This window comes from Pantherophis guttatus, chromosome 4 (assembly GCF_059756535.1).
Source record: "Pantherophis guttatus breed Tessera chromosome 4, ASM5975653v1, whole genome shotgun sequence".
Classification (NCBI taxonomy): domain Eukaryota; kingdom Metazoa; phylum Chordata; class Lepidosauria; order Squamata; family Colubridae; genus Pantherophis; species Pantherophis guttatus.
In genome coordinates this window covers 7,156,292-7,181,677 of record NC_142066.1, presented here as the reverse complement: position 1 = coordinate 7,181,677, position 25,386 = coordinate 7,156,292, and the positions used below count along the sequence as shown (strand labels likewise).

General features: G+C 37.9%; 2 protein-coding genes across 2 annotated transcripts; one reads left to right on the top strand and one right to left on the bottom strand.

The window, feature by feature from the left end:
• Positions 1 to 755: 755 nt before the first annotated feature.
• LOC132709853 (vomeronasal type-2 receptor 26-like) lies at positions 756 to 8,083 on the top strand. Its single transcript, XM_087893222.1, has 4 exons — positions 756 to 917; positions 2,740 to 2,967; positions 4,847 to 4,973; positions 6,893 to 8,083. The coding sequence occupies exons 1-4, from the start codon at positions 756 to 758 to the stop codon at positions 7,789 to 7,791; spliced, it is 1,416 nt and encodes a 471-aa protein (XP_087749348.1). The 3' UTR covers positions 7,792 to 8,083.
• A 7,109-nt stretch (positions 8,084 to 15,192) lies between these two features.
• Positions 15,193 to 24,889, bottom strand: LOC117660299 (vomeronasal type-2 receptor 26-like). Its single transcript, XM_087893221.1, has 4 exons — positions 24,728 to 24,889; positions 21,441 to 21,503; positions 21,019 to 21,145; positions 15,193 to 16,383 (listed from the first exon to the last, which is right to left on the bottom strand). Exons 1-4 carry the CDS (start codon positions 24,887 to 24,889, stop codon positions 15,485 to 15,487), a joined length of 1,251 nt encoding a protein of 416 aa, XP_087749347.1. The 3' UTR covers positions 15,193 to 15,484.
• Positions 24,890 to 25,386: the final 497 nt, after the last annotated feature.

Genomic DNA, 25,386 nt, shown 5'->3' with positions numbered 1-25,386 from the left:
GTCTCCCCTAAACTAGACATACCTAGTTCCTGCAATTGTTCTTCATATGTTTTAGCCTCCAGTCCCCTAATAATCTTTGTTGCTCTTCTCTGCACTCTTTCTAGAGTCTCAACATCTTTTTTACATTGTGGCGACCAAAACTGAATGAAGAAGAAATGTTTTCTTTAAGTTAATATCTGTTTCGTGAAAATGCTTTAAAGTCTTAAAGTCTTTTTCATTCACACATTAAATGTTTGCCAAAAGAAGTTTTTTTTAAAAAAGAATATTTGGTGAGCTGAACTTTTTTTTTAAGATCTGCATTATGACTCCTCGCAAAATATGCAAGCAGTAAATGAATGATATTTATTTAATTTGTTCATATTCTGTTTGTGCTAAACTGAAAGAAAATAAAAGTAGTCGCTTGGAAAATAGCTTATTATTCTCTTGGCTGTAATGCTTATTTATTGTAAGGCATGGAAATACATGGAAACACTCTATAGATTACTCCAGTATTTTATGATTTGCAATTCTCATTGTCCTACTTCCATCAAATACAAAAACGCATATTATTCATTTGGAAATGATGCCAAATTATAACAATGTTTAAATGTATTAATCAATAGGATTTTTTAAAACTTATCTGCAGTGTAGTCACCAAATTCTACCAGCATGCCCTCGCCTTGGCCTTTGCTGTGAAGGAGATCAATGAAGACTCCCAGATCTTACTTAATGTCACTCTTGGGTTCCACATCTATGACAGTTACTACAATCCAAGGATGACCTACCGAAACACTCTGGACCTGCTTTTCAAATCTAAGGGATTTTTTCCTAACTACAAATGCGATAACCAGAAGAATCTCATGGCCATTATTGGAGGATTAGATGCTTCTACTTCTTCCTATATGGCAGAAAGTATAAATCTCTTCAAGATTCCACAGGTAATTTGGGGAGAGCAGTAGGAGATAAATTGGTCTTCTTTTGTAATGAACGTTAGAGATCATTCTCTAATATTTTTCTCTCCATCATCATGAATAATGACTCTCTTTCTTTGTTAAGCTGACCTATGGATCCTTTGCCCAAGAAGAGCTCCAGGCTACTAAGTTCTCTTCACTTTATTACTTGGTCCCAAAAGAGGAGCATCAATACAGTGGAATTATACATCTTCTTCTCCATTTTGGATGGATGTGGATTGGAGTCTTTACATTCGATAAGAATAAGGGAGAACATTTCTTGCAGAAACTGAATCCGTTGCTTTCCCAAAATGGGATCTGTTTAGCCTTCACACAAAAGATTCCACAGCAAGCCCCATTTGAAGACCTATCAGAATTTCTCGAACTAATCTCAACTATTTCTAATAAGCTGATAGATCAGAAAGCCAATGTTTTCCTTGTCTATGGTGAACCATTCACGATGCTGTGGCTCAGAATTGTTGTGTTTTTACATGATTATGAAAATAAAGAGAGTGCGTCATTTAGGAAGGTTTGGATCCTCATGTTCCCAATTGATTTCACACTGACAGGATTTCAAAGGAGCTGGGATCTCCAGTTGTTCCACAGGGCTCTTTCCTTTATGGTGCATTCAAGAGAAGTTCATGGGTTCAAAGAATTTCTTCAAGTCATCAAACCTTCAATCCACAAAGATGGATTTCTTCAAGATGTTTGGGAGCAATTGTTTGACTGTTCACTTTCAAATGAAAAATTACCCTCAATGGCTGATGAAACTTGTAGTGGAGAAGAGAATTTGGAGAATCTGCCTGCGCCTCTGTTTGAGTTGCAGATGACTGGCCAAAGCTACAGTATCTACAATGCTGTTTATGCCGTGGCACATTCTTTGCATGAGGCAGTGAGATCAAAAGCCCCACACAGAGAAAGTCAAAGGTTTGAATTTCAAGCTTGGCAGGTGATACCTACATGCTACATTTACATTGTACATCTTATTCAAATTTAATTTAACTCTTAATTTAAGTTATTGTTTAAACAAAAATCTATATTTTGAAAGACATTCTCCATAGCAGTACTATTAACGTCTTATTTATGTATCGGAAAATATTAATGTAAATTAGATTAGATTAAATCAGATCTGGATAAGCAACCTGGAATTAAGGAGAAACTTCCTAAGAATGAGGACAATTAACCAGTGGAAAAGCTTGCCACTAGAAATTGTGGGTGCTCCATCACTGGAGGTTTCTAAGAAGAGACTGGACAGTCACTTGTCTGCAATGGTATAGGACCTCCTGCTTGAGCAGAGGGCTGGTACTAAAAGACCTCCAATGTCCCTTCCAGCTCTATTCTGATGAAAGATCAGACCAAACTAGATTGAGATAGATGATAGATAGATAGATAGATAGATAGATAGATAGATAGATAGAGAGATAGATAGACAGACAGATGGACGAGGATGGATGGATGGATGGATGGATGGATGGATGGATAGATAGATAGATAGATAGATAGATAGATAGATAGATAGATGATAGGTAAAATAAGATTATGGATGATGTAGGCTTGATTCATTGTTTAAATAGTGAGTCTATATCATATTCAAAATAGATTGTTTTCATTTTGCTTTTATTGAATGATTCCCCCCCCATAAAATCATTTATAGAGAAGATCTATACAGTTCCATGCAATATAGATTATCAATTTTCCCCATGTAGTTATTTGCGCATTATTGCAAGAATGGGAATAATGAGTAAATAAAATTTGAATAGTATTATTAGCTCCTTCGAACTCCTTCTCTCTTTCATTCTCTTTCAAGTAGCTCCATCCATTTCTTCAAGGCATTTCTTTCAACAATGCAGCCGGGGAAAAAGTGTTCCTGAATGAGAAAGGGGAAAAAACAGGTGGATTCGACATCACCAACTTGATCACTTTTCCAAACAGATCCCTTCAGAAAGTTACAGTTGGAGTCTTAGATCCCAGTGCTCCAAAAGGGAAAGAATTATTTATTGATGAAGATGTGATTGTCTGGCACCCAGCTTTTAACCAGGTATGGACACATTTTTTTTTATAAAAAGGTTTTTTTTTATTTTTTTACACAAACACACACACAAACATACAATGTATTTTTGCTGAACAGAGTATTTGACCAGTTAACAAATTTAAACAGTTTTTAGTCCTTTCAACTAAAATTACAATTTCTATAGCTCCTTTTTGCCATAGTATTTATTTTCATCTATTTTTTACCAATATTACCCTTCATTTTCATCTCTAATTTTAACCAAATTCCATTTTTCCCTTCTATTCTATATTAAACCCCTTCCCATTGTCATCTGTTTTTGTATCCATCATCAAATTAATTAAGTTGTTCAATTCTTATAGGAATAGTAAACCCACTTATTTTATAGCATACATTTCCCTAAATAATACAGTCCAACATTTTAATATAAATCAATTAATTATGTAAATATATTTTCCATTTATATATTCAAACAGGAAATAAAAATAATATAAATGTAGATATTAATTATTTCTACTTTCACCGCAATATGCAATCAAGGTATTTCATTTATTACAATTTCCTTAATTAAATTTAAAATATTGTAGCTGTTATCCTCTAATTCCCTATGTATTATTCCAAATATCACTTAATCATTTCTACACACACCAACATAAACCACTAAAAGTATTTATTTATTTTATTTTTTTATTTTTTTATACCGCCCCCTCTCCTGAAGGACTTGGGGCGGTGAACAGCCAAGATTAAAAAACATACAATATAAACATTAAAATACATTTAAAACAAAATTAAATCCAAAATGGCTCCCCAATTTAAAACGCCTTACCCATGACCCTATAATTAAAATAAATTTAAAATTTCCACATTTAAAAAGGTGGAAGATTTAGGCCAGGCCAGCTTGATGAAATAGAAGAGTCTTAAGCGTGCGGCGGAAGGTGTGCAGATCCGGGATCCTCCGTATCTCCGGGGGGAGCTCGTTCCAGATCGTAGGTGCCCCCACAGAGAAGGCTCTCCCCCTAGGGGCCGACAGCCGACAGCAGACATTTCAATTATTACAATTTAAACTTATTCATATTTCTAAAAAAACCCTGATCATTATCTAAATTTCAGAAATACAAATGATAATATTCCAATTATTATTCAATTCATTTTCACCATCATATGATTTACCATTATTTCTTACTACAATTCATATTTCAGTTCTAGTTATATGCATCATATTCCTCTTTCATTTTTTTCTCCTTTTCTCTCTTTTCATTTTTATTTTTACCTTTTTCTTTCTCCTTTTTTTCCTTTTGTGCTTTAAAATCCTGATCTCTCCTGTTTTGCCCTATATTTCCCATTGTTCCCCCTCTCTTTTCTCTTTTTTTAATTTCACCAATATTTATCCCACCGTTTATCCCAGTATTATCATTCTGTATTTCAAAGTCCTTGATTCTCCTATTTTGCCCTATATTTCCTGTTGTTTTCTACCTTTTTTCTCTCTTTTTTATCTTTTCATTGTAAATCCCAGTGTAATCATTTAAGTTCTTTATATTCTTTCTGTTCAGGTATGGACACATTTAATGGATTATATTGTGATCCATTATGATATCGTGAAGATGCCTTTTTCCGTAAAGCCATATTGAACATAGTCTCTGTATAAATCTGTACAATTTATAAATATAATTTCTGTTCTTTGAAAGAAGAAAGGCATTACTCTCCATATATATAAAAGTGACATTACAATGAGAACACATTTCATATTTGTGTTGCAATTATTAATTGAAAAGATGTATACCTTTATAAATCAAGTTTAATAAAATTTAATAGCCCTTTGAGAAGTCAAATATTGCTTCCTGCCATAATGAAGAATTAGAAACACTTCTAAAAATCTCCCTTTGCAAAAACCTTTCATGTTTATGACCAGGTACTTCCAATTTCTCTGTGTAATGACCGTTGCTCCCCCGGATACTGGAAGAAAGGAATGGAAGGAAAACAATTCTGTTGCTACGACTGTGTTCCATGTCCAGAAGGGAAGATTTCAAATCAAAAGGGTAAGTGAGACAATCCATCAACTTTTTAAAACTTAGATTAAAGCAAATTGTAATGCACGATGTGTGGATGTGTATAATTAATGGTTTCACAAGTTGTTCAGGCTGAATATACCGTACATTTCTTTACATACGGATTGCAGTCTGTTGTTCAGGAATCAAAGTTTGCCTGTAAGATTCTAAGAGGTAGTCTTCCTAAATACAGGCCCAAATTATATATCCATTAAGCTGTAGGACGCAGAAGCACACTAAAGATTGGTGTAGAGTTCAGGCTAATATCTTGTCTTGATGGTAAATGTAGGCAATTCATTTTGTTCGTTCGACCCAACCTTTTATCTATATATATATATATAAATGGCTCTCTCTCTCTCTCTCTCTCTCTCTCTCTCTCTCTCTGTGTGTGTGTGTATATATATATGTGTGTATGTTCCAGCATAACTTTGGAATGCCACAAGCAATTTCAACCAAACTTGGTACACAGATGACTTACTCTCTGGAAAAAAATAATGTCAAATCACAGCATTTGTGACAGTGATAGCGTGAATTTTGGATTCAAGTTCTGTTAAGATACAGCCTGTTGTGCCTTAAAATGGTTTCTACTGTACAGCACAGTGGAGTTGCCATGGTAATGGCTTCACAGTACTCCATAAGGGGGCTCCCTCTGTTAAGGGGAATTGGTTCTTAAATACCCGTGCAATGCCAGGTTATCAGCTCATTTTCAAATAAAAAGACTGATGTTTCTTTAGGTTGCTCACATTTTAGAGTTTAAAATCTAGAAGAGGTTAACAAGATTACATTGATTTGTACTTCAGAGTTAGTACTTCTACTTCTTTTACCATCATAACAGTTTTCTTCTCTGTGCTTTGGAAAAATTAATAAAGCAAAAATGGTCCTTAATGAGTTCAATGTATAATTGACCTTCCCACCTTACTTACAAATTCTAAATGATACAGCAGAGGAAAAACCTTCTGAATGCAGCTCCAAATTATGTATGCAATGAGTGATAGATCTTCTATGATTGCATGATGTTCAACCTCATTTGCATTGGCTGTTCTTTTCCTAAGATTGTTCACTCAGTTAAAAAATATTGTAAGGATATATTTCGCATTTTTAAAAGCATTCTTTCCTGGTATTCCCTATATTTTGATGCAGAGGTGGTATTCAGCTGGTTTGAACTGGTTTGCCTGAACCGGTAGCGGAAATTGCGGGTGGGCCCATCCACACACCCCAGCTCTATGCCATCCAATTTAGGCACGTTTTTGAGCCTGGGCGCATGCACAGAAGGTGCACATGTGAGCAAAGCACATGGTGGAAGGCAGGCGCACAGGGCGAACTGGTAGTAACATAATGTGAAACCCACCACAGTTATTATGATGCCACCTTGATAACTTGTGATCAGTGTCAAGAGCCTTGGTAGTACAGGGGTTTAAGGCATCCTGTTATTAAGCTGGTTATTAAGACCAGCTGCCTGCAATTACTGCAGGGTTCGAATCTCGCCAAGGCTCAAGGTTGACTCAGCCTTCCATCCTTTCTAAGGTAGGTGGAATGAGGACCCAGTTTGTGGGGGCAATAAGCTGACTTTGTATAAATATACAAAAGGATGAAGGCTATTGCTGAGCACATTGTAAGCCGTCCTGAGTCTTCGGAGAAGGGCGGCATATAAATCAAATTAAAAAAAAAGTGTCTAATCATCGTAAGCCCAGATAAATAATGTCTGACCTAATAAATATTTGAGTGGGAGATCACCAGCTAATTTGTATAGTAGGTTGAGAATTATGGGGGAAAAAACTGTGCTGGAAATAGAGAAGAGCAAAGAACATTAGTCTTACCAGAAAACCTACATGTACTTATCGCTCGAATCCATGGGCAGTGATTCAATTCAAAAACTTCTTTATCTGACAAATTCTTATCTTTTCTTCCAGATATGGATGACTGTTTTGAATGTTCTCAAGATCATTATCCAAATAAAGAAAAGAAAGGATGTATCCTGAAACTGCTGGTCTTCTTAGCTTTTAAAGAAACCTTAGGAATTGGTTTGGCCTCAACTGCTCTTTGTTTTTTCTTGTTAACATCTTGGGTACTTGGAATTTGTATTAAGCACAGGGATACTCCCATTGTGAAAGCCAACAACAGGTCCCTCACCTACACCCTGCTTGTCTCTCTTCAAATCTGTTTTCTCTCCTCTTTGCTCTTCCTCAGCCAACCTGGCGAAGCGACCTGCCTTCTCAGACAATCAACTTTTGGCATCACCTTCTCAGTGGCCATTTCTAGTGTCCTGGCCAAAACCATCACTGTGGTTGTGGCTTTCATGGCCACTAAACCAGGATCTCAGATGAGGAAATGGGTGGGGAAAAAATTGGCCTTTTCTATTGTCCTTTTCTGCTCCCTCTTCCAAGTATGTATTTGTAGTATTTGGTTGTTCTCATTCCCTCCATTCCCTGAGTTGGACATGCATTCACAGTCCCAAGAAATGATTTTACAGTGCAATGAGGGGTCAACTTCATTCTTCTATTGTGTCTTGGGCTACATGGGTATCTTGGCCATCGCCAGCTTTATTGTGGCTTTTTTTGCCCGTAAATTACCTGACAGCTTTAATGAAGCCAAGTTCATCACCTTCAGCATGTTGGCCTTCTGCAGTGTGTGGATCTCCTTCTTTCCAGCCTATTTGAGCACAAAAGGCAAAGCCATGGTAGCTGTGGAGGTCTTCTCCATCTTGTCCTCCAGTGCTGCATTACTAGGATGCATATTCCTCCCAAAATGCTACATTATTGTTTTGCGTCCTGACCTCAACCACAGGGAGCAACTCATAAAGACAAAATAGGACCTCATATGATCTCTCTTGCTAAGAAAAAATGCTGACCAAAAAGATTAAAAGACCATTTGCTTTTTATAGGAACCATGTAGTTTGATTTTTGCCAAAGGATTTATGGGGGATTATTATTATTATTATGGTTTCTCACATGGTTAGATGTTCAAATTGACTTTGGCAATTTGTTCCCCATATCAAATCCTTCCCAAGGACCTGGGAATGGCGGATGTGAATGTTTGGTGGTGTTTAAATGTATCATTGCATGTTGTAAGCTTTTCTGAATAAAATTGTCTTTTGCAATTGACTGCTGGTGAATTTGTCAATGCCGATGGTGTTTAAGTGAATCTTCACGTGCTTTGGGATTGCACCCAAAGCACATATTATTATTATTACTACTATTACCTTTGCTTTCTTTTCTCACAGACGTTCTATTTCTATTTGCATGTCTTTGTATTTTGCTGTCTTCTCCAGTTCCTTTTCTTCTATTCTGGTATCTCCTTTTGTTCTTTTTCACAACCCTGTAATCCCTTGCATCGGGGTGGAGTCAAGGCCACTTAATGGAGCTGACCATTTACTGGCCAGATGCTATTTGTGATGCCTATGCAGAGCTCACAGCAGATATTTTCTGTTTGTTCCCAGAGAGAGAAGTATCTGTGTGTTCTGAACCAGTTTCCCAAAGATGACAAACTTTCTGTATTTAAATCAATGATTCCTTTATTAGGAGCACCAGAAGCCCCAGCAAAAAGTTTATCTATGAACGCAAGCTAACAAGTCTGTCTGGCAGGGAAATGAATAGTTTGACAGCAGATACCTGTCAAAGAAGCCCTGTCATCAATTAGGTATCTGCTGTTTCATATGTACAGAACTCATACCATTTCATACAAATAATAAAAAAGCAACACATAAAAGAAAATGACCTTCTTGTAAGCTTCGATGTTGTATCACTATTCACACAAATACCTGTCAAAGAAGCCCTGTCATCAATTAAAAACAAATATCAACTACCAAAACATATCACAGATTTAACAGAACATTGTTTATCCAACACATATTTCATACACAGAGGACAGAGATATAAACAAGTAGAAGGTGCACCAATGGGATCACCATTATCACCAGTCATCGCTAATCTTTTCATGGAAGAATTCAAATCCAATGCTTTAGAAAAAACTGTTAACAAACCAAAATTGTGGCTCAGATATGTTGATGATACTTTTGTGATCTGGCCACATGGAAGAGATAAACTGGAAAACTTCTTAGTATATTTGAACAGCCTCCATCCCAAAATAAAGTTCACCATGGAGATAGAACCAGAAAACCAGTTACCTTTCCTCGATGTATTAATTTATAAAAAATCTGATGGCACCTTAGGACATACCATCTATCAAAAGAAGACACATACGAACCGCTATCTCAACGCCAAATCACACCACCATCCAGCACAAACAAACTCAGTTGCCAAAACATTAACCACAAGAACTAAACGTCTGGCTGATGAAGCACATTTACAAACAGAATTATATACACTAACTAATGTACTGACATCAAATGGGTTCTGTAGAAATAAAGTCATCAATATGATCCAACATACAACACCTAGACAGAAGAAAAAACAACAAGAGGAACAAAACAATGGGAAAGCCATCTTGCCCTATATAAGGGGAACAACAGATAAAATTATCAAAGTACTACATAGACACAACATCAAAACCATATTTTGCACAGATAGAAAGATATCGTCCATTCTGAGAAACCCTAAGGACAAAATAGAATTAGAAAACCAAGGCATATACGAAATCCCGTGTGCTTCCTGCCCATCAACATACATTGGACAGACCAACAGAAGAATGAGTGTGCGCATCGAGGAACACAAAAACTCAATACAAAAGCAAGAACACACATCATCATTAGCTCAACACATAAATACAACAGGACACAATATTAATTTTAATAAAACAAAAACAGTTGCAAAAATAGAACATCTCAATGGCAGAATAATCAGAGAAGCAATTGAAATAGAGAAAAGACCATATTGCATGAATAAACGGGATGACACTTCACGTCTGCCTACTATTTGGAAACCTGCTCTCATAGATGGACGAATCTTAACACCAAATATAAATCAGATCAAGCATTAATCAAAAAACATGTACAAATCCCAACCAAATCATATTCAAACCAGCCACAAAGATGAAGCCCTGCCACCTAGTGGAGAAAAACCGACCATACACCCGAAACCAAGCCAATAAACACATACTGGGACTCCCAACCAATCAGAATGAAAAGATGGAGCCATCCCAGAATACCAGCACCAGATTTGAAATAGTAATGGCAGTTACTGCAAAAGACTCCTCACATAAGCCTGATGATAGCAGATGGGATTCTGTCGAAACGTCGCTTCTACCCTTTTAGGGATATATCCACAATTACACGGGAAGAAACCCGAAATATTAACTATATATATATATATATAGTTAATATTACTATAACTATATATATATATGGTTACATGCCAAATACTTCACCTATGTTTTACTCTCAAGACATGTCTAAAACATTAAATATATAAAATATATATTAGATTAAATATAACATACATTAAAAAATATAATAATTTTGTGGCCAAAACAAAACTTGAAAAAATGTTAAGAAATAACTGAGGCTATCATCAGACCCCAGGAGGCAACATATAGAGGGTTTGCAGAAGTAAGTTCTCTGAACTGGAAAATTTTTAAGATGAATTCCTTTCTTTCATATCAACTGAGGTCCCAATAACTATTAAGGTGAGCCCCTGCCCCTGCCCTCCCCCTTTTTAGCCTTTTTTAGTCTTTTTTAGTTTTTTAGCTTTTAAATTGTCAACAGGTTTTAATTCAAATTGTTTTAAATTTGGGGCAAAGTTATGTAATTCTTTTAATAATTTTAAATTTTGTATTGGTATGTGTTTTAGTTCTGGCTGTGCACTGCCCTGAGTCCATTAGGAGAAGGGCGGTATACAAATTGAATAAAATAAATAAATAAATAAATAAATCTTCCATTTATCAGTAGGTATACTGGCACATCTGGGAAAACCCGAATCTGAGAGTTCTGGGTTTTCCTTCGGTAAATCAAAATCCCAAATCCAGTCCCTGCTTCCACACTGTGAACTACATGTTGAGTGCTGTTGATCAGACAGTTACAAATCTATCTGGTGGTGATGCTGTCTAACTCATATTTTTCTTTTTTATCAAGTAGTAGATTGTGGCTTACTTTATCAAATGCCTATTTTATAAAGAGCCTTGGTAGTACAGGGGTTTAAGGCACCCTGTTATTAAGCTTATTAAGACCAGCTGCCTGCAATTACTGCAGGGTTCGAATCTCGCCAAGGCTCAAGGTTGACTCAGCCTTCCATCCTTTCTAAGGTAGGTGAAATGAGGACCCAGTTTGTGGGGGCAATAAGCTGACTTTGTATAAATATACAAAAGGATGAAGGCTATTGCTGAGCACATTGTAAGCTGCCCTGAGTCTTCGGAGAAGGGCGGCATATAAATCAATTTTTTTAAAAAAAATGCAATTTATATCTGCAGCATTGCCTCCGCATTTTCACTAATTTTCCACTAATTTTATCACTAGTCAGCTCAAGACAACATGCAACAGACTGGAAGATTATTCATTGCATTTGACTATGCATCCAGAATCAGATTCATCACTCTCCTTCTGGTCAACTTAAGGAAAAAAGTAATGGGACATGAATACAACATCGCAATGCCTATGGGAAAGGCTCAGGCATTGAATGAAAATACTGCTGTCATTCATCTGCCTTCCTAAGACACATGCTCAAACATACACCACACTAGATGTACGGCATATTTCTCCTGAATTGTCTTCAGATATAAAGATTTTTTTTTATCTAAGACCATTTGGAACAACTATTACTTTTTCCCCAAACAATAGTAATTAAAATAGTACATTGGGATTAGGTCACATAATTTCCAGCAGCGATGTTTTTTTCTCTAGATTGGGTACAAACCTTGGATGTAATTCCCCAAGCCCTCCCCCAAATGACCAAGTAATTCTAAAGTTTAGAATAGAATAGAATAGAATAGAATAGAATAGAATAGAATAGAATAGAATAGAATAGAATAGAATAACAGAGTTGGAAGGGACCTTGGAGGTCTTCTAGTCCAACCCCCTGCTTAGGCAGGAAACCCTACACCACTTCAGACAAATGGTTATCCAGCATCTTCCTTAAAACCTCCAGTGTTGGAGCATTCACAACTTCTAGAGGCAAGTTGTTCCACTGACTAATTGTTCTCAGTGTCAGGAAATTTCTCCTTAGTTCTAAATTGCTTCTCTCCTTGATTAGTTTCCACTCATTGCTTCTTGTCCTACCCTCGGGTGCTTTGGAGAATAGCTTGACTCTCTCTTCTTTGGGGCAGCCCCTGACATGTTGGAACATGGCTATCATGTCTCCCCTAGTTCTTCCTTTCATCAAACTAGACATACCCCATTCTTGCAACCGTTCTTCATATGTTTTAGCCTCCAGTCCCCTAATCATCTTTGTTGCTCTTCTCTGCACTCTTTCTAGAGTCTCCACATCTTTTTTACATTGTAGCGACCAAAACTGAATGCAGTATTTCAAGTGTGGCCTTACCAAGTGTGGCATTATAAAGTGGTATTAACACTTCACGTGATTAATGAGAAAGAAAGTAAGAGATCATATGAGAAATCTAAAGATTGGTTTAATGGGTATAGTCACATTTTTTTTGAGGATTGTTATAACAAGGGATATTCCTCTGTCCTGGTCCTATTAGATCTCTTGGCGGCTTTTGATACCATCAACCATGGTATCCTACTGCGACGCCTTGAGGGGTTGGGAGTGGGAGGCACTGTTCTATGGTGGTTCTCCTCCTACCTCTCTGGGCGTTTGCAAATGGTGTTGGCGGGGGGACAAAGGTCTGCCCCGAGGGCCCTCACTTGCCGGGTTCCTCAGGGGTCAGTCTTCTCTCCCCTTCTGTTCAAATCTATATGAAGCCTCTGGGGGAGACCATCCGTGGTTTTGGGGTGGGGTATTATCATATGCTGATGATACCCAACCTTTTATATCCACCCCGAATCAGTCCAGTGATGCCCTTGACGTGATGTCCCGGTGCCTGGAAGCGGTGCAGCTCTGGATGGGGAGGAACAGGCTTCAGCTCAACCCTGCCAAGTCAGAGTGGCTGTGGATACCGGCATCTCGGTTCCAAGGGAATATTCCATCGCTGGTTATAGGGGGTGAAGTGTTGCCCCCTGTTGATAAGGCGCGCAACTTAGGCATCCTCCTGAATTCACGGCTGACTCTGGAAGATCATGTTATGACCGTGACCAGGGGGGCATTTGCCCAGATTCGTCTGGTGCACCAGTTGCGCCCCTACCTGGACCGTGATGCCCTACGCACAGTCACTCATGTGCTCGTCACCTCCTGGATTGACTACTGCAACGCTCTCTACATGGGGCTGCTCCTGAAGACCACTCGAAGGCTTCAGCTGGTGCAGAATGCGGCCACACGGGTAGTGATGGGAGTGTCCTGACACTCTCATGTTACACCCCTCCTGTGGGACTTGCATTGGCTACCAGTTGCCCTCCGGGTGAGATTCAGGGTGCTGGGAATCACCTATATAGCCCTACATGGCTTAGGCCCGGGGTATTTGGCAGACCATCTGCGGCCAGTGACAGCTCCCCATTGCCCGGTGCGTTCCCACAGGGAGGGCCTCCTTGGGGTGCCGTCAGCCAGACAATGTTGGCTGGCAACCCCTATTGAGTGGGCCTTCTCTGTGGGCACACCTACCCTGTGGAATCAGCTCCCCCTGGGGCTCCAGGTGGCCCCTGACCTTCGCTCTTTCCACCGTGGCCTTAAAACATGGCTATTTCGCCTGGCTGGCTTGGACTGAAGGGATTTTAGAGGGGATTTTAATGGTTTTTATAGTTTTATTGGGTATTTTTAAAGGAAGGATTGGACTTGGTGTGTTTTATTGTTGTGAGCCACCCTGAGTCCTTTTGGGGATAGGGCGGCATATAAATCCAAATAATAAATAAATAAATAAATAAATAAACTTCACACAGCCGCTAAACGAATGGTTATAAATTGAGGATTACCTGTAACTCAACACAGCCATATATTCCTATAGAAGGAATTAAGCATACAGAATAATAGCAAATACTTTGAACTGCACTATTTCCTTCTGCACAGAATGTTTGATACTTCAGTCAAAGAGAAGTTCTGGCAGATAAAACAGGAGGAAGAGAATCTGTAGAAATAAACCTCATGAAGTCACCCCTTTGTGCCCTCATGTGGCTCTAGAAGTAATTATATGGGTTGTTTCTCCATTCCTATTCCCTTCTGCTGAGAACCTTTGATGGTTTTGGCCTACTGTGGACTACTAAATCCACAGGTCTAGTGGATTTGCCACTGACCAGCAAATTAGTCTTATTAGCCAACAATAGGCAGGGTGGCTTGGAGGTGGATCTCTCACATCACCATCAGGGGGCTATGAGTTCAATCATTGGTAGTGGCAGTGTTGTGGCCTGTCAGCTCCTGGCCCCTCCAGCAGCCAAATCAGAGGAGGGGGAGGCATGAGAGTCAGGGCCAGCATCAAGGCAACCTGGGAGTTCTGAGGGGGAAGAGGAAATGGAGCTGGCAGAGACAGAGACAGAGGAGGAGCCTGGGCCATCCGTCAGCCTTCAGATGGAGAGTCAACAGCCCCCAGGTCTGGAGGTGGTTGATGAGGAAGAGGAGGAACAGCTAAGTCCAGTGCCTGAAGCATGGATGCTCAGAAAGCAGAGGAGAGGAGAGTAGTGGAAATCTGTGGGCTGATCCTTGGGACGGAGGAGCCACCACTGCTAGTGAAGTGCCACCCTAGCTCTGGGAATAAAAGGCAGGGGGCGGAGATGAATAGATGTGCCAGACAACTATTCATCTCCCTGCCGGACAGACTTGTTAGCTTGCGTTCATAGATAAACTTTTTGCTGGGGCTTCTGGTGCTCCTAATAAAGGAATCATTGATTTAAATACAGAAAGTTTGTCGTCTTTGGGGAACTGGTTCAGAACACACAGATACTTCTCTCTCTGGGAACAAACAGAAAATATCTGCTGTGAGCTCTGCATAGGCATCAGGAATAGCATCTGGCCAGTAAATGGTCAGCTCCATTAAGTGGCCTTGACTCCACCCCGATGCAAGGGATTACAGGGTTGTGAAAAAGAACAAAAGGAGATACCAGAATAGAAGAAAAGGAACTGGAGAAGACAGCAAAATACAAAGACATGCAAATAGAAATAGAACGTCTGTGACAAAAGAAAGCAAAGGTAATAGTAGTAATAATAATATGTACATTGGGTGCAATCCCAAAGCACGTGAAGATTCACTTAAACACCATCGGCATTGACAAATTCACCAGCAGTCAATTGCAAAAGACAATTTTATTCAGAAAAGCTTACAACATGCAATGATACATTTAAACACCACCAAACATTCACATCCGCCATTCCCAGGTCCTTGGGAAGGATTTGATATGGGGAACAAATTGCCAAAGTCAATTTGAACATCTAACCATGTGAGAAACCATAATAATAATAATAATCCCCCATAAATCCTTTGGCAAAAATCAAACTACATGGTTCCTATAAAAAGCAAATGGTCTTTTAATCTTTTTGGTCAGCATTTTTTCTTAGCAAGAGAGATCATATGAGGTCCTATTTTGTCTTTATGAGTTGCTCCCTGTGGTTGAGGTCAGGACGCAAAACAATAATGTAGCATTTTGGCAGGAATATGCATCCCAGTAATGCAATGCTAGAGGACAAGATGGAGAAGACCTCCACAGCTACCATGGCTTTGCCTTTTGTGCTCAAATAGGCTGGAAAGAAGGAGATCCACACACTGCAGAAGGCCAACATGCTGAAGGTGATGAACTTGGCTTCATTAAAGGTGTCTGGTAATTTACGGGCAAAAAAAGCCACAATAAAGCTGGCGATGGCCAAGATACCCATGTAGCCCAAGACACAGTAGAAGAATGAAGTTGACCCCTCATTGCACTGTAAAATCATTTCTTGGGACTGTGAATGCATGTCCAACTCAGGGAATGGAGGGAATGAGAACAACCAAATACTACAAATACATACTTGGAAGAGGGAGCAAAAAAGGACAATAGAAAAGGCCAATTTTTTTCCCACCCACTTCCTCATCTGAGATCCTGGTTTAGTGGCCATGAAAGCCACAACCACAGTGATGGTTTTGGCCAGGACACTAGAAATGGCCACTGAGAAGGTGATGCCAAAAGTTGATTGTCGAAGAAGGCAGGTCGCTTCACCAGGTTGGCTGAGGAAGAGCAAAGAGGAGAGAAAACAGAGCAGAAGAGAGACAAGCAAGGTGTAGGTGAGGGACTGGTTGTTGGCTTTCACAATGGGAGTATCCCTGTGCTTAATACAAATTCCAAGTATCCAAGATGTTAACAAGAAAAAACAAAGAGCTGCTGAAGCTAAACCAATTCCTAAGGTTTCTGCAAAAGCTAAGAAGACCAGCAGTTTCAGGATACATCCTTTCTTTTCTTTATTTGGATAATGATCTTGAGAACATTCAAAACAGTCATCCATATCTGGAAGAAAAGATAAGTATTTGTCAGATAAAAAAGTTTTTGAATTGAATCACTGCCTATGGATTCGAGCGATAAGTACATGTGGGTTTTCTGGTAAGACTAATGTTCTTTGCTTTTCTCTATTCCCAGCACAGTTTCCCCCCCCCCCTAATTCTCAAGCTACTGTACAAATTAGCTGGTGATCTCCCACTCAAATATTTATTAGGTCAGATATTATTTATCAGGGCTACAATGATTAGATACTGATCGCAAGTTATCAAGATGACATCATAATAACAGTGGTGGGTTTCACATTATGGTACTACCAGTTCACCCTGCGTGCCTGCCTTCTGCCATATGCTTTGCTCACATGTGCACCTTCTGTGCATGTGCCCAGGCTCAAAAACGTGCCTAAATAGGATGGCATAGAGCTGGGGGGAGGGGGGGCACCTGCGATTTCCGCTACCGGTTCAGGCAAACCAGTTCAAACCAGCTGAATACCACCTCTGCATCAAAATATAGGGAATACCAGGAAAGAATGCTTTTAAAAATGCGAAATATATCCTTACAATATTTTTTAACTGAGTGAACAATCTTAGGAAAAGAACAGCCAATGCAAATGAGGTTGAACATCATGCAATCATAGAAGATCTATCACTCATTGCATACATAATTTGGAGCTGCATTCAGAAGGTTTTTCCTCTGCTGTATCATTTAGAATTTGTAAGTAAGGTGGGAAGGTCAATTATACATTGAACTCATTAAGGACCATTTTTGCTTTATTAATTTTTCCAAAGCACAGAGAAGAAAACTGTTATGATGGTAAAAGAAGTAGAAGTACTAACTCTGAAGTACAAATCAATGTAATCTTGTTAACCTCTTCTAGATTTTAAACTCTAAAATGTGAGCAACCTAAAGAAACATCAGTCTTTTTATTTGAAAATGAGCTGATAACCTGGCATTGCACGGGTATTTAAGAACCAATTCCCCTTAACAGAGGGAGCCCCCTTATGGAGTACTGTGAAGCCGTTACCATGGCAACTCCACTGTGCTGTACAGTAGAAACCATTTTAAGGCACAACAGGCTGTATCTTAACAGAACTTGAATCCAAAATTCACGCTATCACTGTCACAAATGCTGTGATTTGACATTATTTTTTTCCAGAGAGTAAGTCATCTGTGTACCAAGTTTGGTTGAAATTGCTTGTGGCATTCCAAAGTTATGCTGGAACATACACACATACATACACACACACACACAGAGAGAGAGAGAGAGAGAGAGAGAGAGAGAGAGAGAGAGAGAGAGAGAGAGAGAGAGAGAGAGTCACTGCGTTATTTTATTTCCCAGCTGAGCTTCATTATTTTTGGACTAATAGACTTACTGTAGTTTGCCAAGTTCCTTATCAGTAAGCTACTACGCATGTCCATCCACCCACATTCCTTTTCACACTCTTTCCTTTGTTCTCTTGCCAGAGGTCCGGCTCAGATAGCCAGCAAGAATTACTTTCAAAAATGTAACAATTAACTTTTCTTAGTTAGTGAGGTGTTTTATTTTCTTTATAACAAATAAATGAGTTTTATTAGAAACCTTCCTCGCGTTTCTTTTCAGATTATTGCAACTTGGAATAAGCCTCGATTCATCTCCTCCTCTAAACCAGGGTCATTAGTCCCAGAGCCAAACATGGGATTAATAAATGCCCTGACATTCTGGTAGCTCTCGGACGGTTTGATTTATGTTTTTTTTCCTTGTTTTGTTATTTCTGATAAGAGCGCATAGGCAATTAGTTTTTAGCTACTGAGGTACGCTAATTATATTGCTGAGATGCCGAAACAGAAGTAAAACAAATACAAAATGTATTTTGCTGAGAAGGTGGCAGAAAGGAGGTTTCCAGATTTCCAGCCCCTTACTACAGCCACACGCCTGGAACAAGAAAAAGCCGTGGGAACAGAAATGGAGACAGATAAGACAGAAGCTGTTTTTGAAGATGATGATTTACGACTGAGGTCAGTAACATTTTCTTCTGATCTTCCAAGCTCTGAAAAAGTCTCCCCAGAACCTTCTGAATTTGTAATGCTCGATGCAAGGCCAAAGCACACTGCTGAGCAAAATTCCTCCCACACAGAGAGAGAAACAATTCATTACTCTTCTCAAAGCCCTGAGCTCACCCAGCGTGAGATGGCTATGAAAGCCTTTCGTGACCGTATAAAACTCTATGAACAGCAGCTATCCCAGGCAAAAATGGCTATATCTATGCTTGAGCAAGATATGGGAGATAACTTAAATTTTTCAAAAAGCACCATATTGTCTTCTTGCTCGGAGCCAAAGACACTCCCCCTGGTGGATCCTGTGTCAGGCCAATTAAGGCAAAGAGCACTGCATACGTCACATGAAAGTCTCCCTGATCAAGTTATACATGTCTTACATAACCACTCAGATTGTTTCAGACCATAGAGACTTTTGTTTAGGAACCAGGTATCCCCTTCTTGTTGTCGGAATCCTGGAGGACTTTTCACGTAGATCTCTTCATCTAGGTCTGCATGTAGATAAGCCGTGTCAACATCAACTTGCAAAACCTCCAGCAAACAAAAAGGTCATTGGCACTCGATGGGTCTACAGAATCAAAAAGAAACCAAATGGTGAGTCACCGTACAAGGCCAGACTTGTAGCTCAGGGTTTTGCTCAACGTTATCCTGAGGACTACACAAATACTTACTCACCGACAGTCAGAACTGAGAGTGTAAAAATTGCTTTAGCAACTGCAACTATCCTTGATTTAGAAGTTTTCCAGTTTGATGTTGACACGGCTTATCTACATGCAGACCTAGATGAAGAGATCTACGTGAAAAGTCCTCCAGGATTCCGACAACAAGAAGGGGATACCTGGTTCCTAAACAAAAGTCTCTATGGTCTGAAACAATCTGGTTTAATGTGGTATTTATGTCTTACTGACAAACTAAATTCAATGGGCTTTATTAAGTCCGAAACTGATGAGTGCGTGTTCACAAAAAGATCTAACAATGCATATGAGATAGTTCTTGTTTATGTTGATGATATTGTTTATATTGGTCCAAATAAGCAAATGAGTGAGATTTTTGCCAAAGCTTTGCAGAGATACTTCACATTGAAATCATTAGGTCACATTAGCACTTATTTAGGTGTTCAGATTGAAAAGACACAGAAGGGGTTTAGTCTTTCACAACAAGATAAAATTGAACAAGTTTTGCATCATTGCAACATGAAAGATGCTAACACAACAAAGACACCCATGCAAACAGATTTTCACAACTTGACACAAGAAGCAAGTCCTGAATTCGAGGATCAAACGCTTTATCGTTCAGTCATTGGGTCACTGTTATACATTAGTAGTTGGACCAGACCCGACATTGCACTTAGTGTTAATCTCTTATCACGACACGTAGGTAAGGCAAAACAGTTTCATTGGACATGTATTAAGAAATTATTGAAATACATAAAACACACTAAACACATGAAGTTATTGTTAGAACCAACACATACTGATTATGCAGAATTATGTTGTTATGCAGATTCTGATTGGGCAAGTGATAAGAAATCACGTAAAAGTACTTCAGGTTATATGATGTTCTTAAATGGATGTCCTGTTTATTGGCAAGTACGTAAACAGAATTTTGTTTCTTGTTCATCTACTGAAGCTGAATATGCTTGTGTTTCAGATGCATGTAATTCTCTAACTTGGTTTGATGCTTTAGTCACAGATATCTGGACACACCCGATCCGACCGATCACCGTGATGGAAGACAATGAATCGGTGGTTTATATTTCTGAATCTCATTTCACAGGTTCTAGGTCCAGACACATTGACATCCGTTACCAAAACATAAAACATTTAGTGAAAAAAGGTTTTGTCAAAATGCAATATGTATCTACACATGATCAAATTGCTGATATGCTCAACAAACCACTTCCAGCAGCTCAACACGAATATCTGCGTGAGAAGATGTGCTTTATTTGATGATGAACTGATATTCGCTCAACTGGCAAAGAAGGGGAATGTCACTGCGTTATTTTATTTCCCAGCTGAGCTTCATTATTTTTGGACTAATAGACTTACTGTAGTTTGCCAAGTTCCTTATCAGTAAGCTACTACACATGTCCATCCACCCACATTCCTTTTCACACTCTTTCCTTTGTTCTCTTGCCAGAGGTCCGGCTCAGATAGCCGGCAAGAATTACTTTCAAAAATGTAACAATTAACTTTTCTTAGTTAGTGAGGTGTTTTATTTTCTTTATAACAAATAAATGAGTTTTATTAGAAACCTTTCTCGCGTTTCTTTTCAGATTATTGCAACTTGGAATAAGCCTCGATTCATCTCCTTCTCTAAACCAGGGTCATTAGTCCCAGAGCCAAACATGGGATTAATAAATGCCCTGACAGAGAGAGCCATTTATATATATATATAGATAAAAGGTTGGGTCAAACGAACAAAATGAATTGCCTACATTTACCATCAAGACAAGATATTAGCCTGAACTCTACACCAATCTTTAGTGTGCTTCTGCGTTCTACAGCTTAATGGATATATAATTTGGGCCTGTATTTAGGAAGACTACCTCTATCGTGCATTACAATTTGCTTTAATCTAACTTTTAAAAAGTTGATGGATTGTCTCACTTACCCTTTTGATTTGAAATCTTCCCTTCTGGACATAGAACACAGTCGTAGCAACAGAATTGTTTTCCTTCCATTCCTTTCTTCCAGTATCCGGGGGAGCAACGGTCATTACACAGAGAAATTGGAAGTACCTGGTCATAAACATGAAAGGTTTTGCAAAGGGAGATTTTTAGAAGTGTTTCTAATTCTTCATTATGGCAGGAAGCAATATTTGACTTCTCAAAGGGCTATTAAATTTTCTTAAACTTGATTTATAAAGGTATACATCTTTTCAATTAATAATTGCAACACAAATATGAAATGTGTTCTCATTGTAATGTCACTTTTATATATATGGAGAGTAATGCCTTTCTTCTTTCAAAGAACAGAAATTACATTTATAAATTGTACAGATTTATACAGAGACTATGTTCAATATGGCTTTACGGAAAAAGGCATCTTCACGATGTCATAATCGATCACAATATAATCCATTAAATGTGTCCATACCTGAACAGAAAGAATATAAAGAACTTAAATGATTACACTGGGATTTACAGTGAAAAGATAAAAAAGAGAGAAAAAAGGTAGAAAACAACAGGAAATATAGGGCAAAATAGGAGAATCAAGGACTTTGAAATACAGAATGATAATACTGGGATAAACGGTGGGATAAATAGTGGTGAAATTAAAAAAAGAGAAAAGAGAGGGGAAACAATGGGAAATATAGGGCAAAACAGGAGAGATCAGGATTTTAAAGCACAAAAGGAAAAAGGGGGAAAGAAAAAGGTAAAAATAAAAATGAAAAGAGAGAAAAGGAGAAAAAAATGAAAGAGGAATGATGCATATAACTAATGATGCATGATGCATATAACTAGAACTGAAATATGAATTGTAGTAAGAAATAATGGTAAATCATATGATGGTGAAAATGAATTGAATAATAATTGGAATATTATCATTTGTATTTCTGAAATTTAGATAATGATGAGGGTTTTTTTAGAAATATGAATAAGTTTAAATTGTAATAATTGAAATACTTTTAATGGTTTATGTTGGTGTGTGTAGAAATGATTAAGTAATGATTTGGAATAATACATAGGGAAAGCTATATGATTAGAGGATAACAGCTAGAATATTTTAAATTTAATTAAGGAAATTGTAATAAATGAAATACCTTGATTGCATATTGCGGTGAAAGTAGAAATGATTAATATCTACATTTATATTATTTTTATTTCCTGTTTGAATATATAAATGAAAAATATAGTTACATAATTAATTGATTTATATTAAAATGTTGGACTGTATTATTTAAGGAAATGTATGCTATAAAATAAGTGGGTTTACTATTCCTATAAGAATTGAACAACTGTAATACCACAAAATTAATTAATTTGATGATGGATACAAAAACAGATGACAATGGGAAGGGGTTTAATGTAGAATAGAAGGGAAAAATGGAATTTGGTTAAAATTAGAGATGAAAATGAAGGGTAATATTGGTAAAAAAATAGATGAAAATAAATACTATGGCAAAAATGAGCTATAGAAATTGTAATTTTAGTTGAAAGGACTAAAAACTGTTTAAATTTGTTAACCGGCCAAATATTCTGTTCAGCAAAAATTCATTGTATGTTTGTATGTGTGTGTGTTTGTGTAAAAAATAAAAAAAAAACTTTTTATAAAAAAAAAATGTGTCCATACCTGGTTAAAAGCTGGGTGCCAAACAATCACATCTTCATCAATAAATAATTCTTTCCCTTTTGGAGCACTGGGATCTAAGGCTCCAAGTGTAACTTTCTGAAAGGATCTGTTTGGAAAAGTGATCAAGTTGGTGATGTCGAATCCACCTGTTGTTTCTCCTTTCTCATTCAGGAACACTCTCTCCCCAGCTGAATTGTTGAAAGAAATGCCTTGAAGAAATGGATGGAGCTACTTCAAAGAGAATGAAAGAGAGGAGTTCGAATGAGCTAACAATACTATTCAAATTTTATTTACTCATTATTCCCATTCTTGCAATAATGCGCAAATAACTACATGGGGAAAATTGATAATCTATATTGCATGGAACTGTATAGATCTTCTCTAGAAATGATTTTAAGGAAATATAGGGGTGGGGGAATCATTCAATAAAAGCAAAATGAAAACAATCTATTTTGAATATGATATAGACTCACTATTTAAACAATGAATCAAGTCTACACCATCCATAATCTTATTTTACCTATCATCTATCTATCTATCTATCTATCTATCTATCTATCTATCTATCCATCCATCCATCCATCCTCGTCCGTCTATCTATCTATCTATCTATCTATCTATCTATCTATCTATCTATCATCTATCTCAATCTAGTTTGGTCTGATCTTTCATCAGAATAGAGCTGGAAGGGAAATTGGAGGTCTTTTAGTACCAGCCCTCTGCTCAAGCAGGAGGTCCTATACCACTGCAGACAAGTGACTGTCCAGTCTCTTCTTAGAAACCTCCAGTGATGGAGCACCCACAATTTCTAGTGGCAAGCTTTTCCACTGGTTAATTGTCCTCATTCTTAGGAAGTTTCCCCTTAATTCCAGGTTGCTTATTCAGATCTGATTTAATCTAATCTAATTTACATTAATATTTTCCGATACATAAAAAAAGACGTTAATAGTACTGCTATGGAGAATGTCTTTCAAAATATAGATTTTTGTTTAAACAATAACTTAAATTAAGAGTTAAATTAAATTTGAGTAAGATGTACAATGTAAATGTAGCATGTAGGCATCACCTGCCAAGCTTGAAATTCAAACCTTTGACTTTCTCTGTGTGGGGCTTTTGATCTCACTGCCTCATGCAAAGAATGTGCCACTGCATAAACAGCATTGTAGATACTGTAGCTTTGGCCAGTCATCTGCAACTCAAACAGAGCACCAGGCAGATTCTCCAAATTCTCTTCTCCACTACAAGTTTCATTGATCATTGAGGGTGATTCTTCATTTGAAAGTGAACAGTCAAACAATTGCTCCCAAACGTCTTGAAGAAATCCATCTTTGTGGATTGAAGGTTTGATGACTTGAACAAATTCTTTAAAGCCTTGAACATCTCTTGAATGAACAGTAAAGGAAAGAGCCCCATGGAACATCTGGAGATCCCAGCTCTTTTGAAATCCTGTCAGAGTGAAATCAATTGGGAACATCAGGATCCAAACCTTCCTAAATGACGCACTCTCTTTACTTTCAAAATCACGTAAAAAGACAATAGTTCTGAGCCACAGCATCGTGAATGGTTCACCATAGACAAGGAAAACATTGGCTTTCTGATCTATCAGCTTATTAAAAATAGTTAAGATTAGTTCGAGAAATTCTGATAGGTCTTCAAATGGGGCTTGCTGTGGAATCTTTTGTGTGAAGGCTAAACAGATCCCATTTTGGGAAAGCAACGGATTCAGTTTCTGCAAGAAATGTTCTCCCTTATTCTTATCGAATGTAAAGACTCCAATCCACGTCCATCCAAAATGGAGAAGAAGATGTATAATTCCACTGTATTGATGCTCCTCTTTTGGGACCAAGTAATAAAGTGAAGAGAACTTAGTAACCTGGAGCTCTTCTTGGGCAAAGGAGCCATAGGTCAGCTTAACAAAGAAAGAGAGTCATTATTCATGACGATGGAGGGAAAAATATTAGAGAATGATCTCTAACGTTCATTACAAAAGAAGACCAATTTACCTCCTACTGCTCTCCCCAAATTACCTGCGGAATCTTGAAGAGATTTATACTTTCTGCCATACAGGAAGAAGTAGAAGCATCTAATCCTCCAATAATGGCCATGAGATTCTTCTGGTTATCGCATTTGTAGTTAGGAAAAAATCCCTTAGATTTGAAAAGCAGGTCCAGAGTGGTTCGGTAGGTCATCCTTGGATTGTAGTAACTGTCGTAGATATGGAACCCAAGAGTGACGTTAGGTAAGATCTTGGAGTCCTCATTGATCTCCTTCACAGCAAAGGCCAAGGCGAGGGCGTGTTGATAGAATTTGGTGACTACACTGCAGATAAGTTTTAAAAAATCCTATTGATTAATACATTTAAACATGGTTATAATTTGGCATCATTTCCAAATGAATAATATACATTTTTTTATTTGATGGAAGTAAGACAATGAGAATTGCAAATCATAAAATACTGGAGTAATCTATAGAGTGTTTCCATGTATTTCCATGCCTTACAATAAATAAGCATTATAGCCAAGAGGATAATAAGCTATTTCCAAGCGACTACTTTTATTTTCTTTCAGTTTAGCACAAACAGAATATGAACAAATTAAACAAATATCATGCAATTACTGCTTGCATATTTTGCGAGGAGTCATAATGCAGATCTTAAATAAAATAGTTCAGCTCACCAAATATTCTT

Coding starts and splice junctions, on each gene's coding strand:
- LOC132709853 (XM_087893222.1), top strand. CDS start 756: ATGACCTACCGAAACACTCTGGACCTGCTTTTCAAATCTAAGGGATTT. Junction 2,968..4,846: donor GGCACCCAGCTTTTAACCAG/GTATGGACACAT, acceptor GTTTATGACCAG/GTACTTCCAATTTCTCTGTG. Junction 4,974..6,892: donor GAAGATTTCAAATCAAAAGG/GTAAGTGAGACA, acceptor CTTTTCTTCCAG/ATATGGATGACTGTTTTGAA.
- LOC117660299 (XM_087893221.1), bottom strand. CDS start 24,889: ATGACCTACCGAACCACTCTGGACCTGCTTTTCAAATCTAAGGGATTT. Junction 21,504..24,727: donor ATCTCTTCAAGATTCCGCAG/GTAATTTGGGGA, acceptor CTTTCTGTTCAG/GTATGGACACATTTAATGGA. Junction 16,384..21,018: donor GAAGATTTCAAATCAAAAGG/GTAAGTGAGACA, acceptor CTTTTCTTCCAG/ATATGGATGACTGTTTTGAA.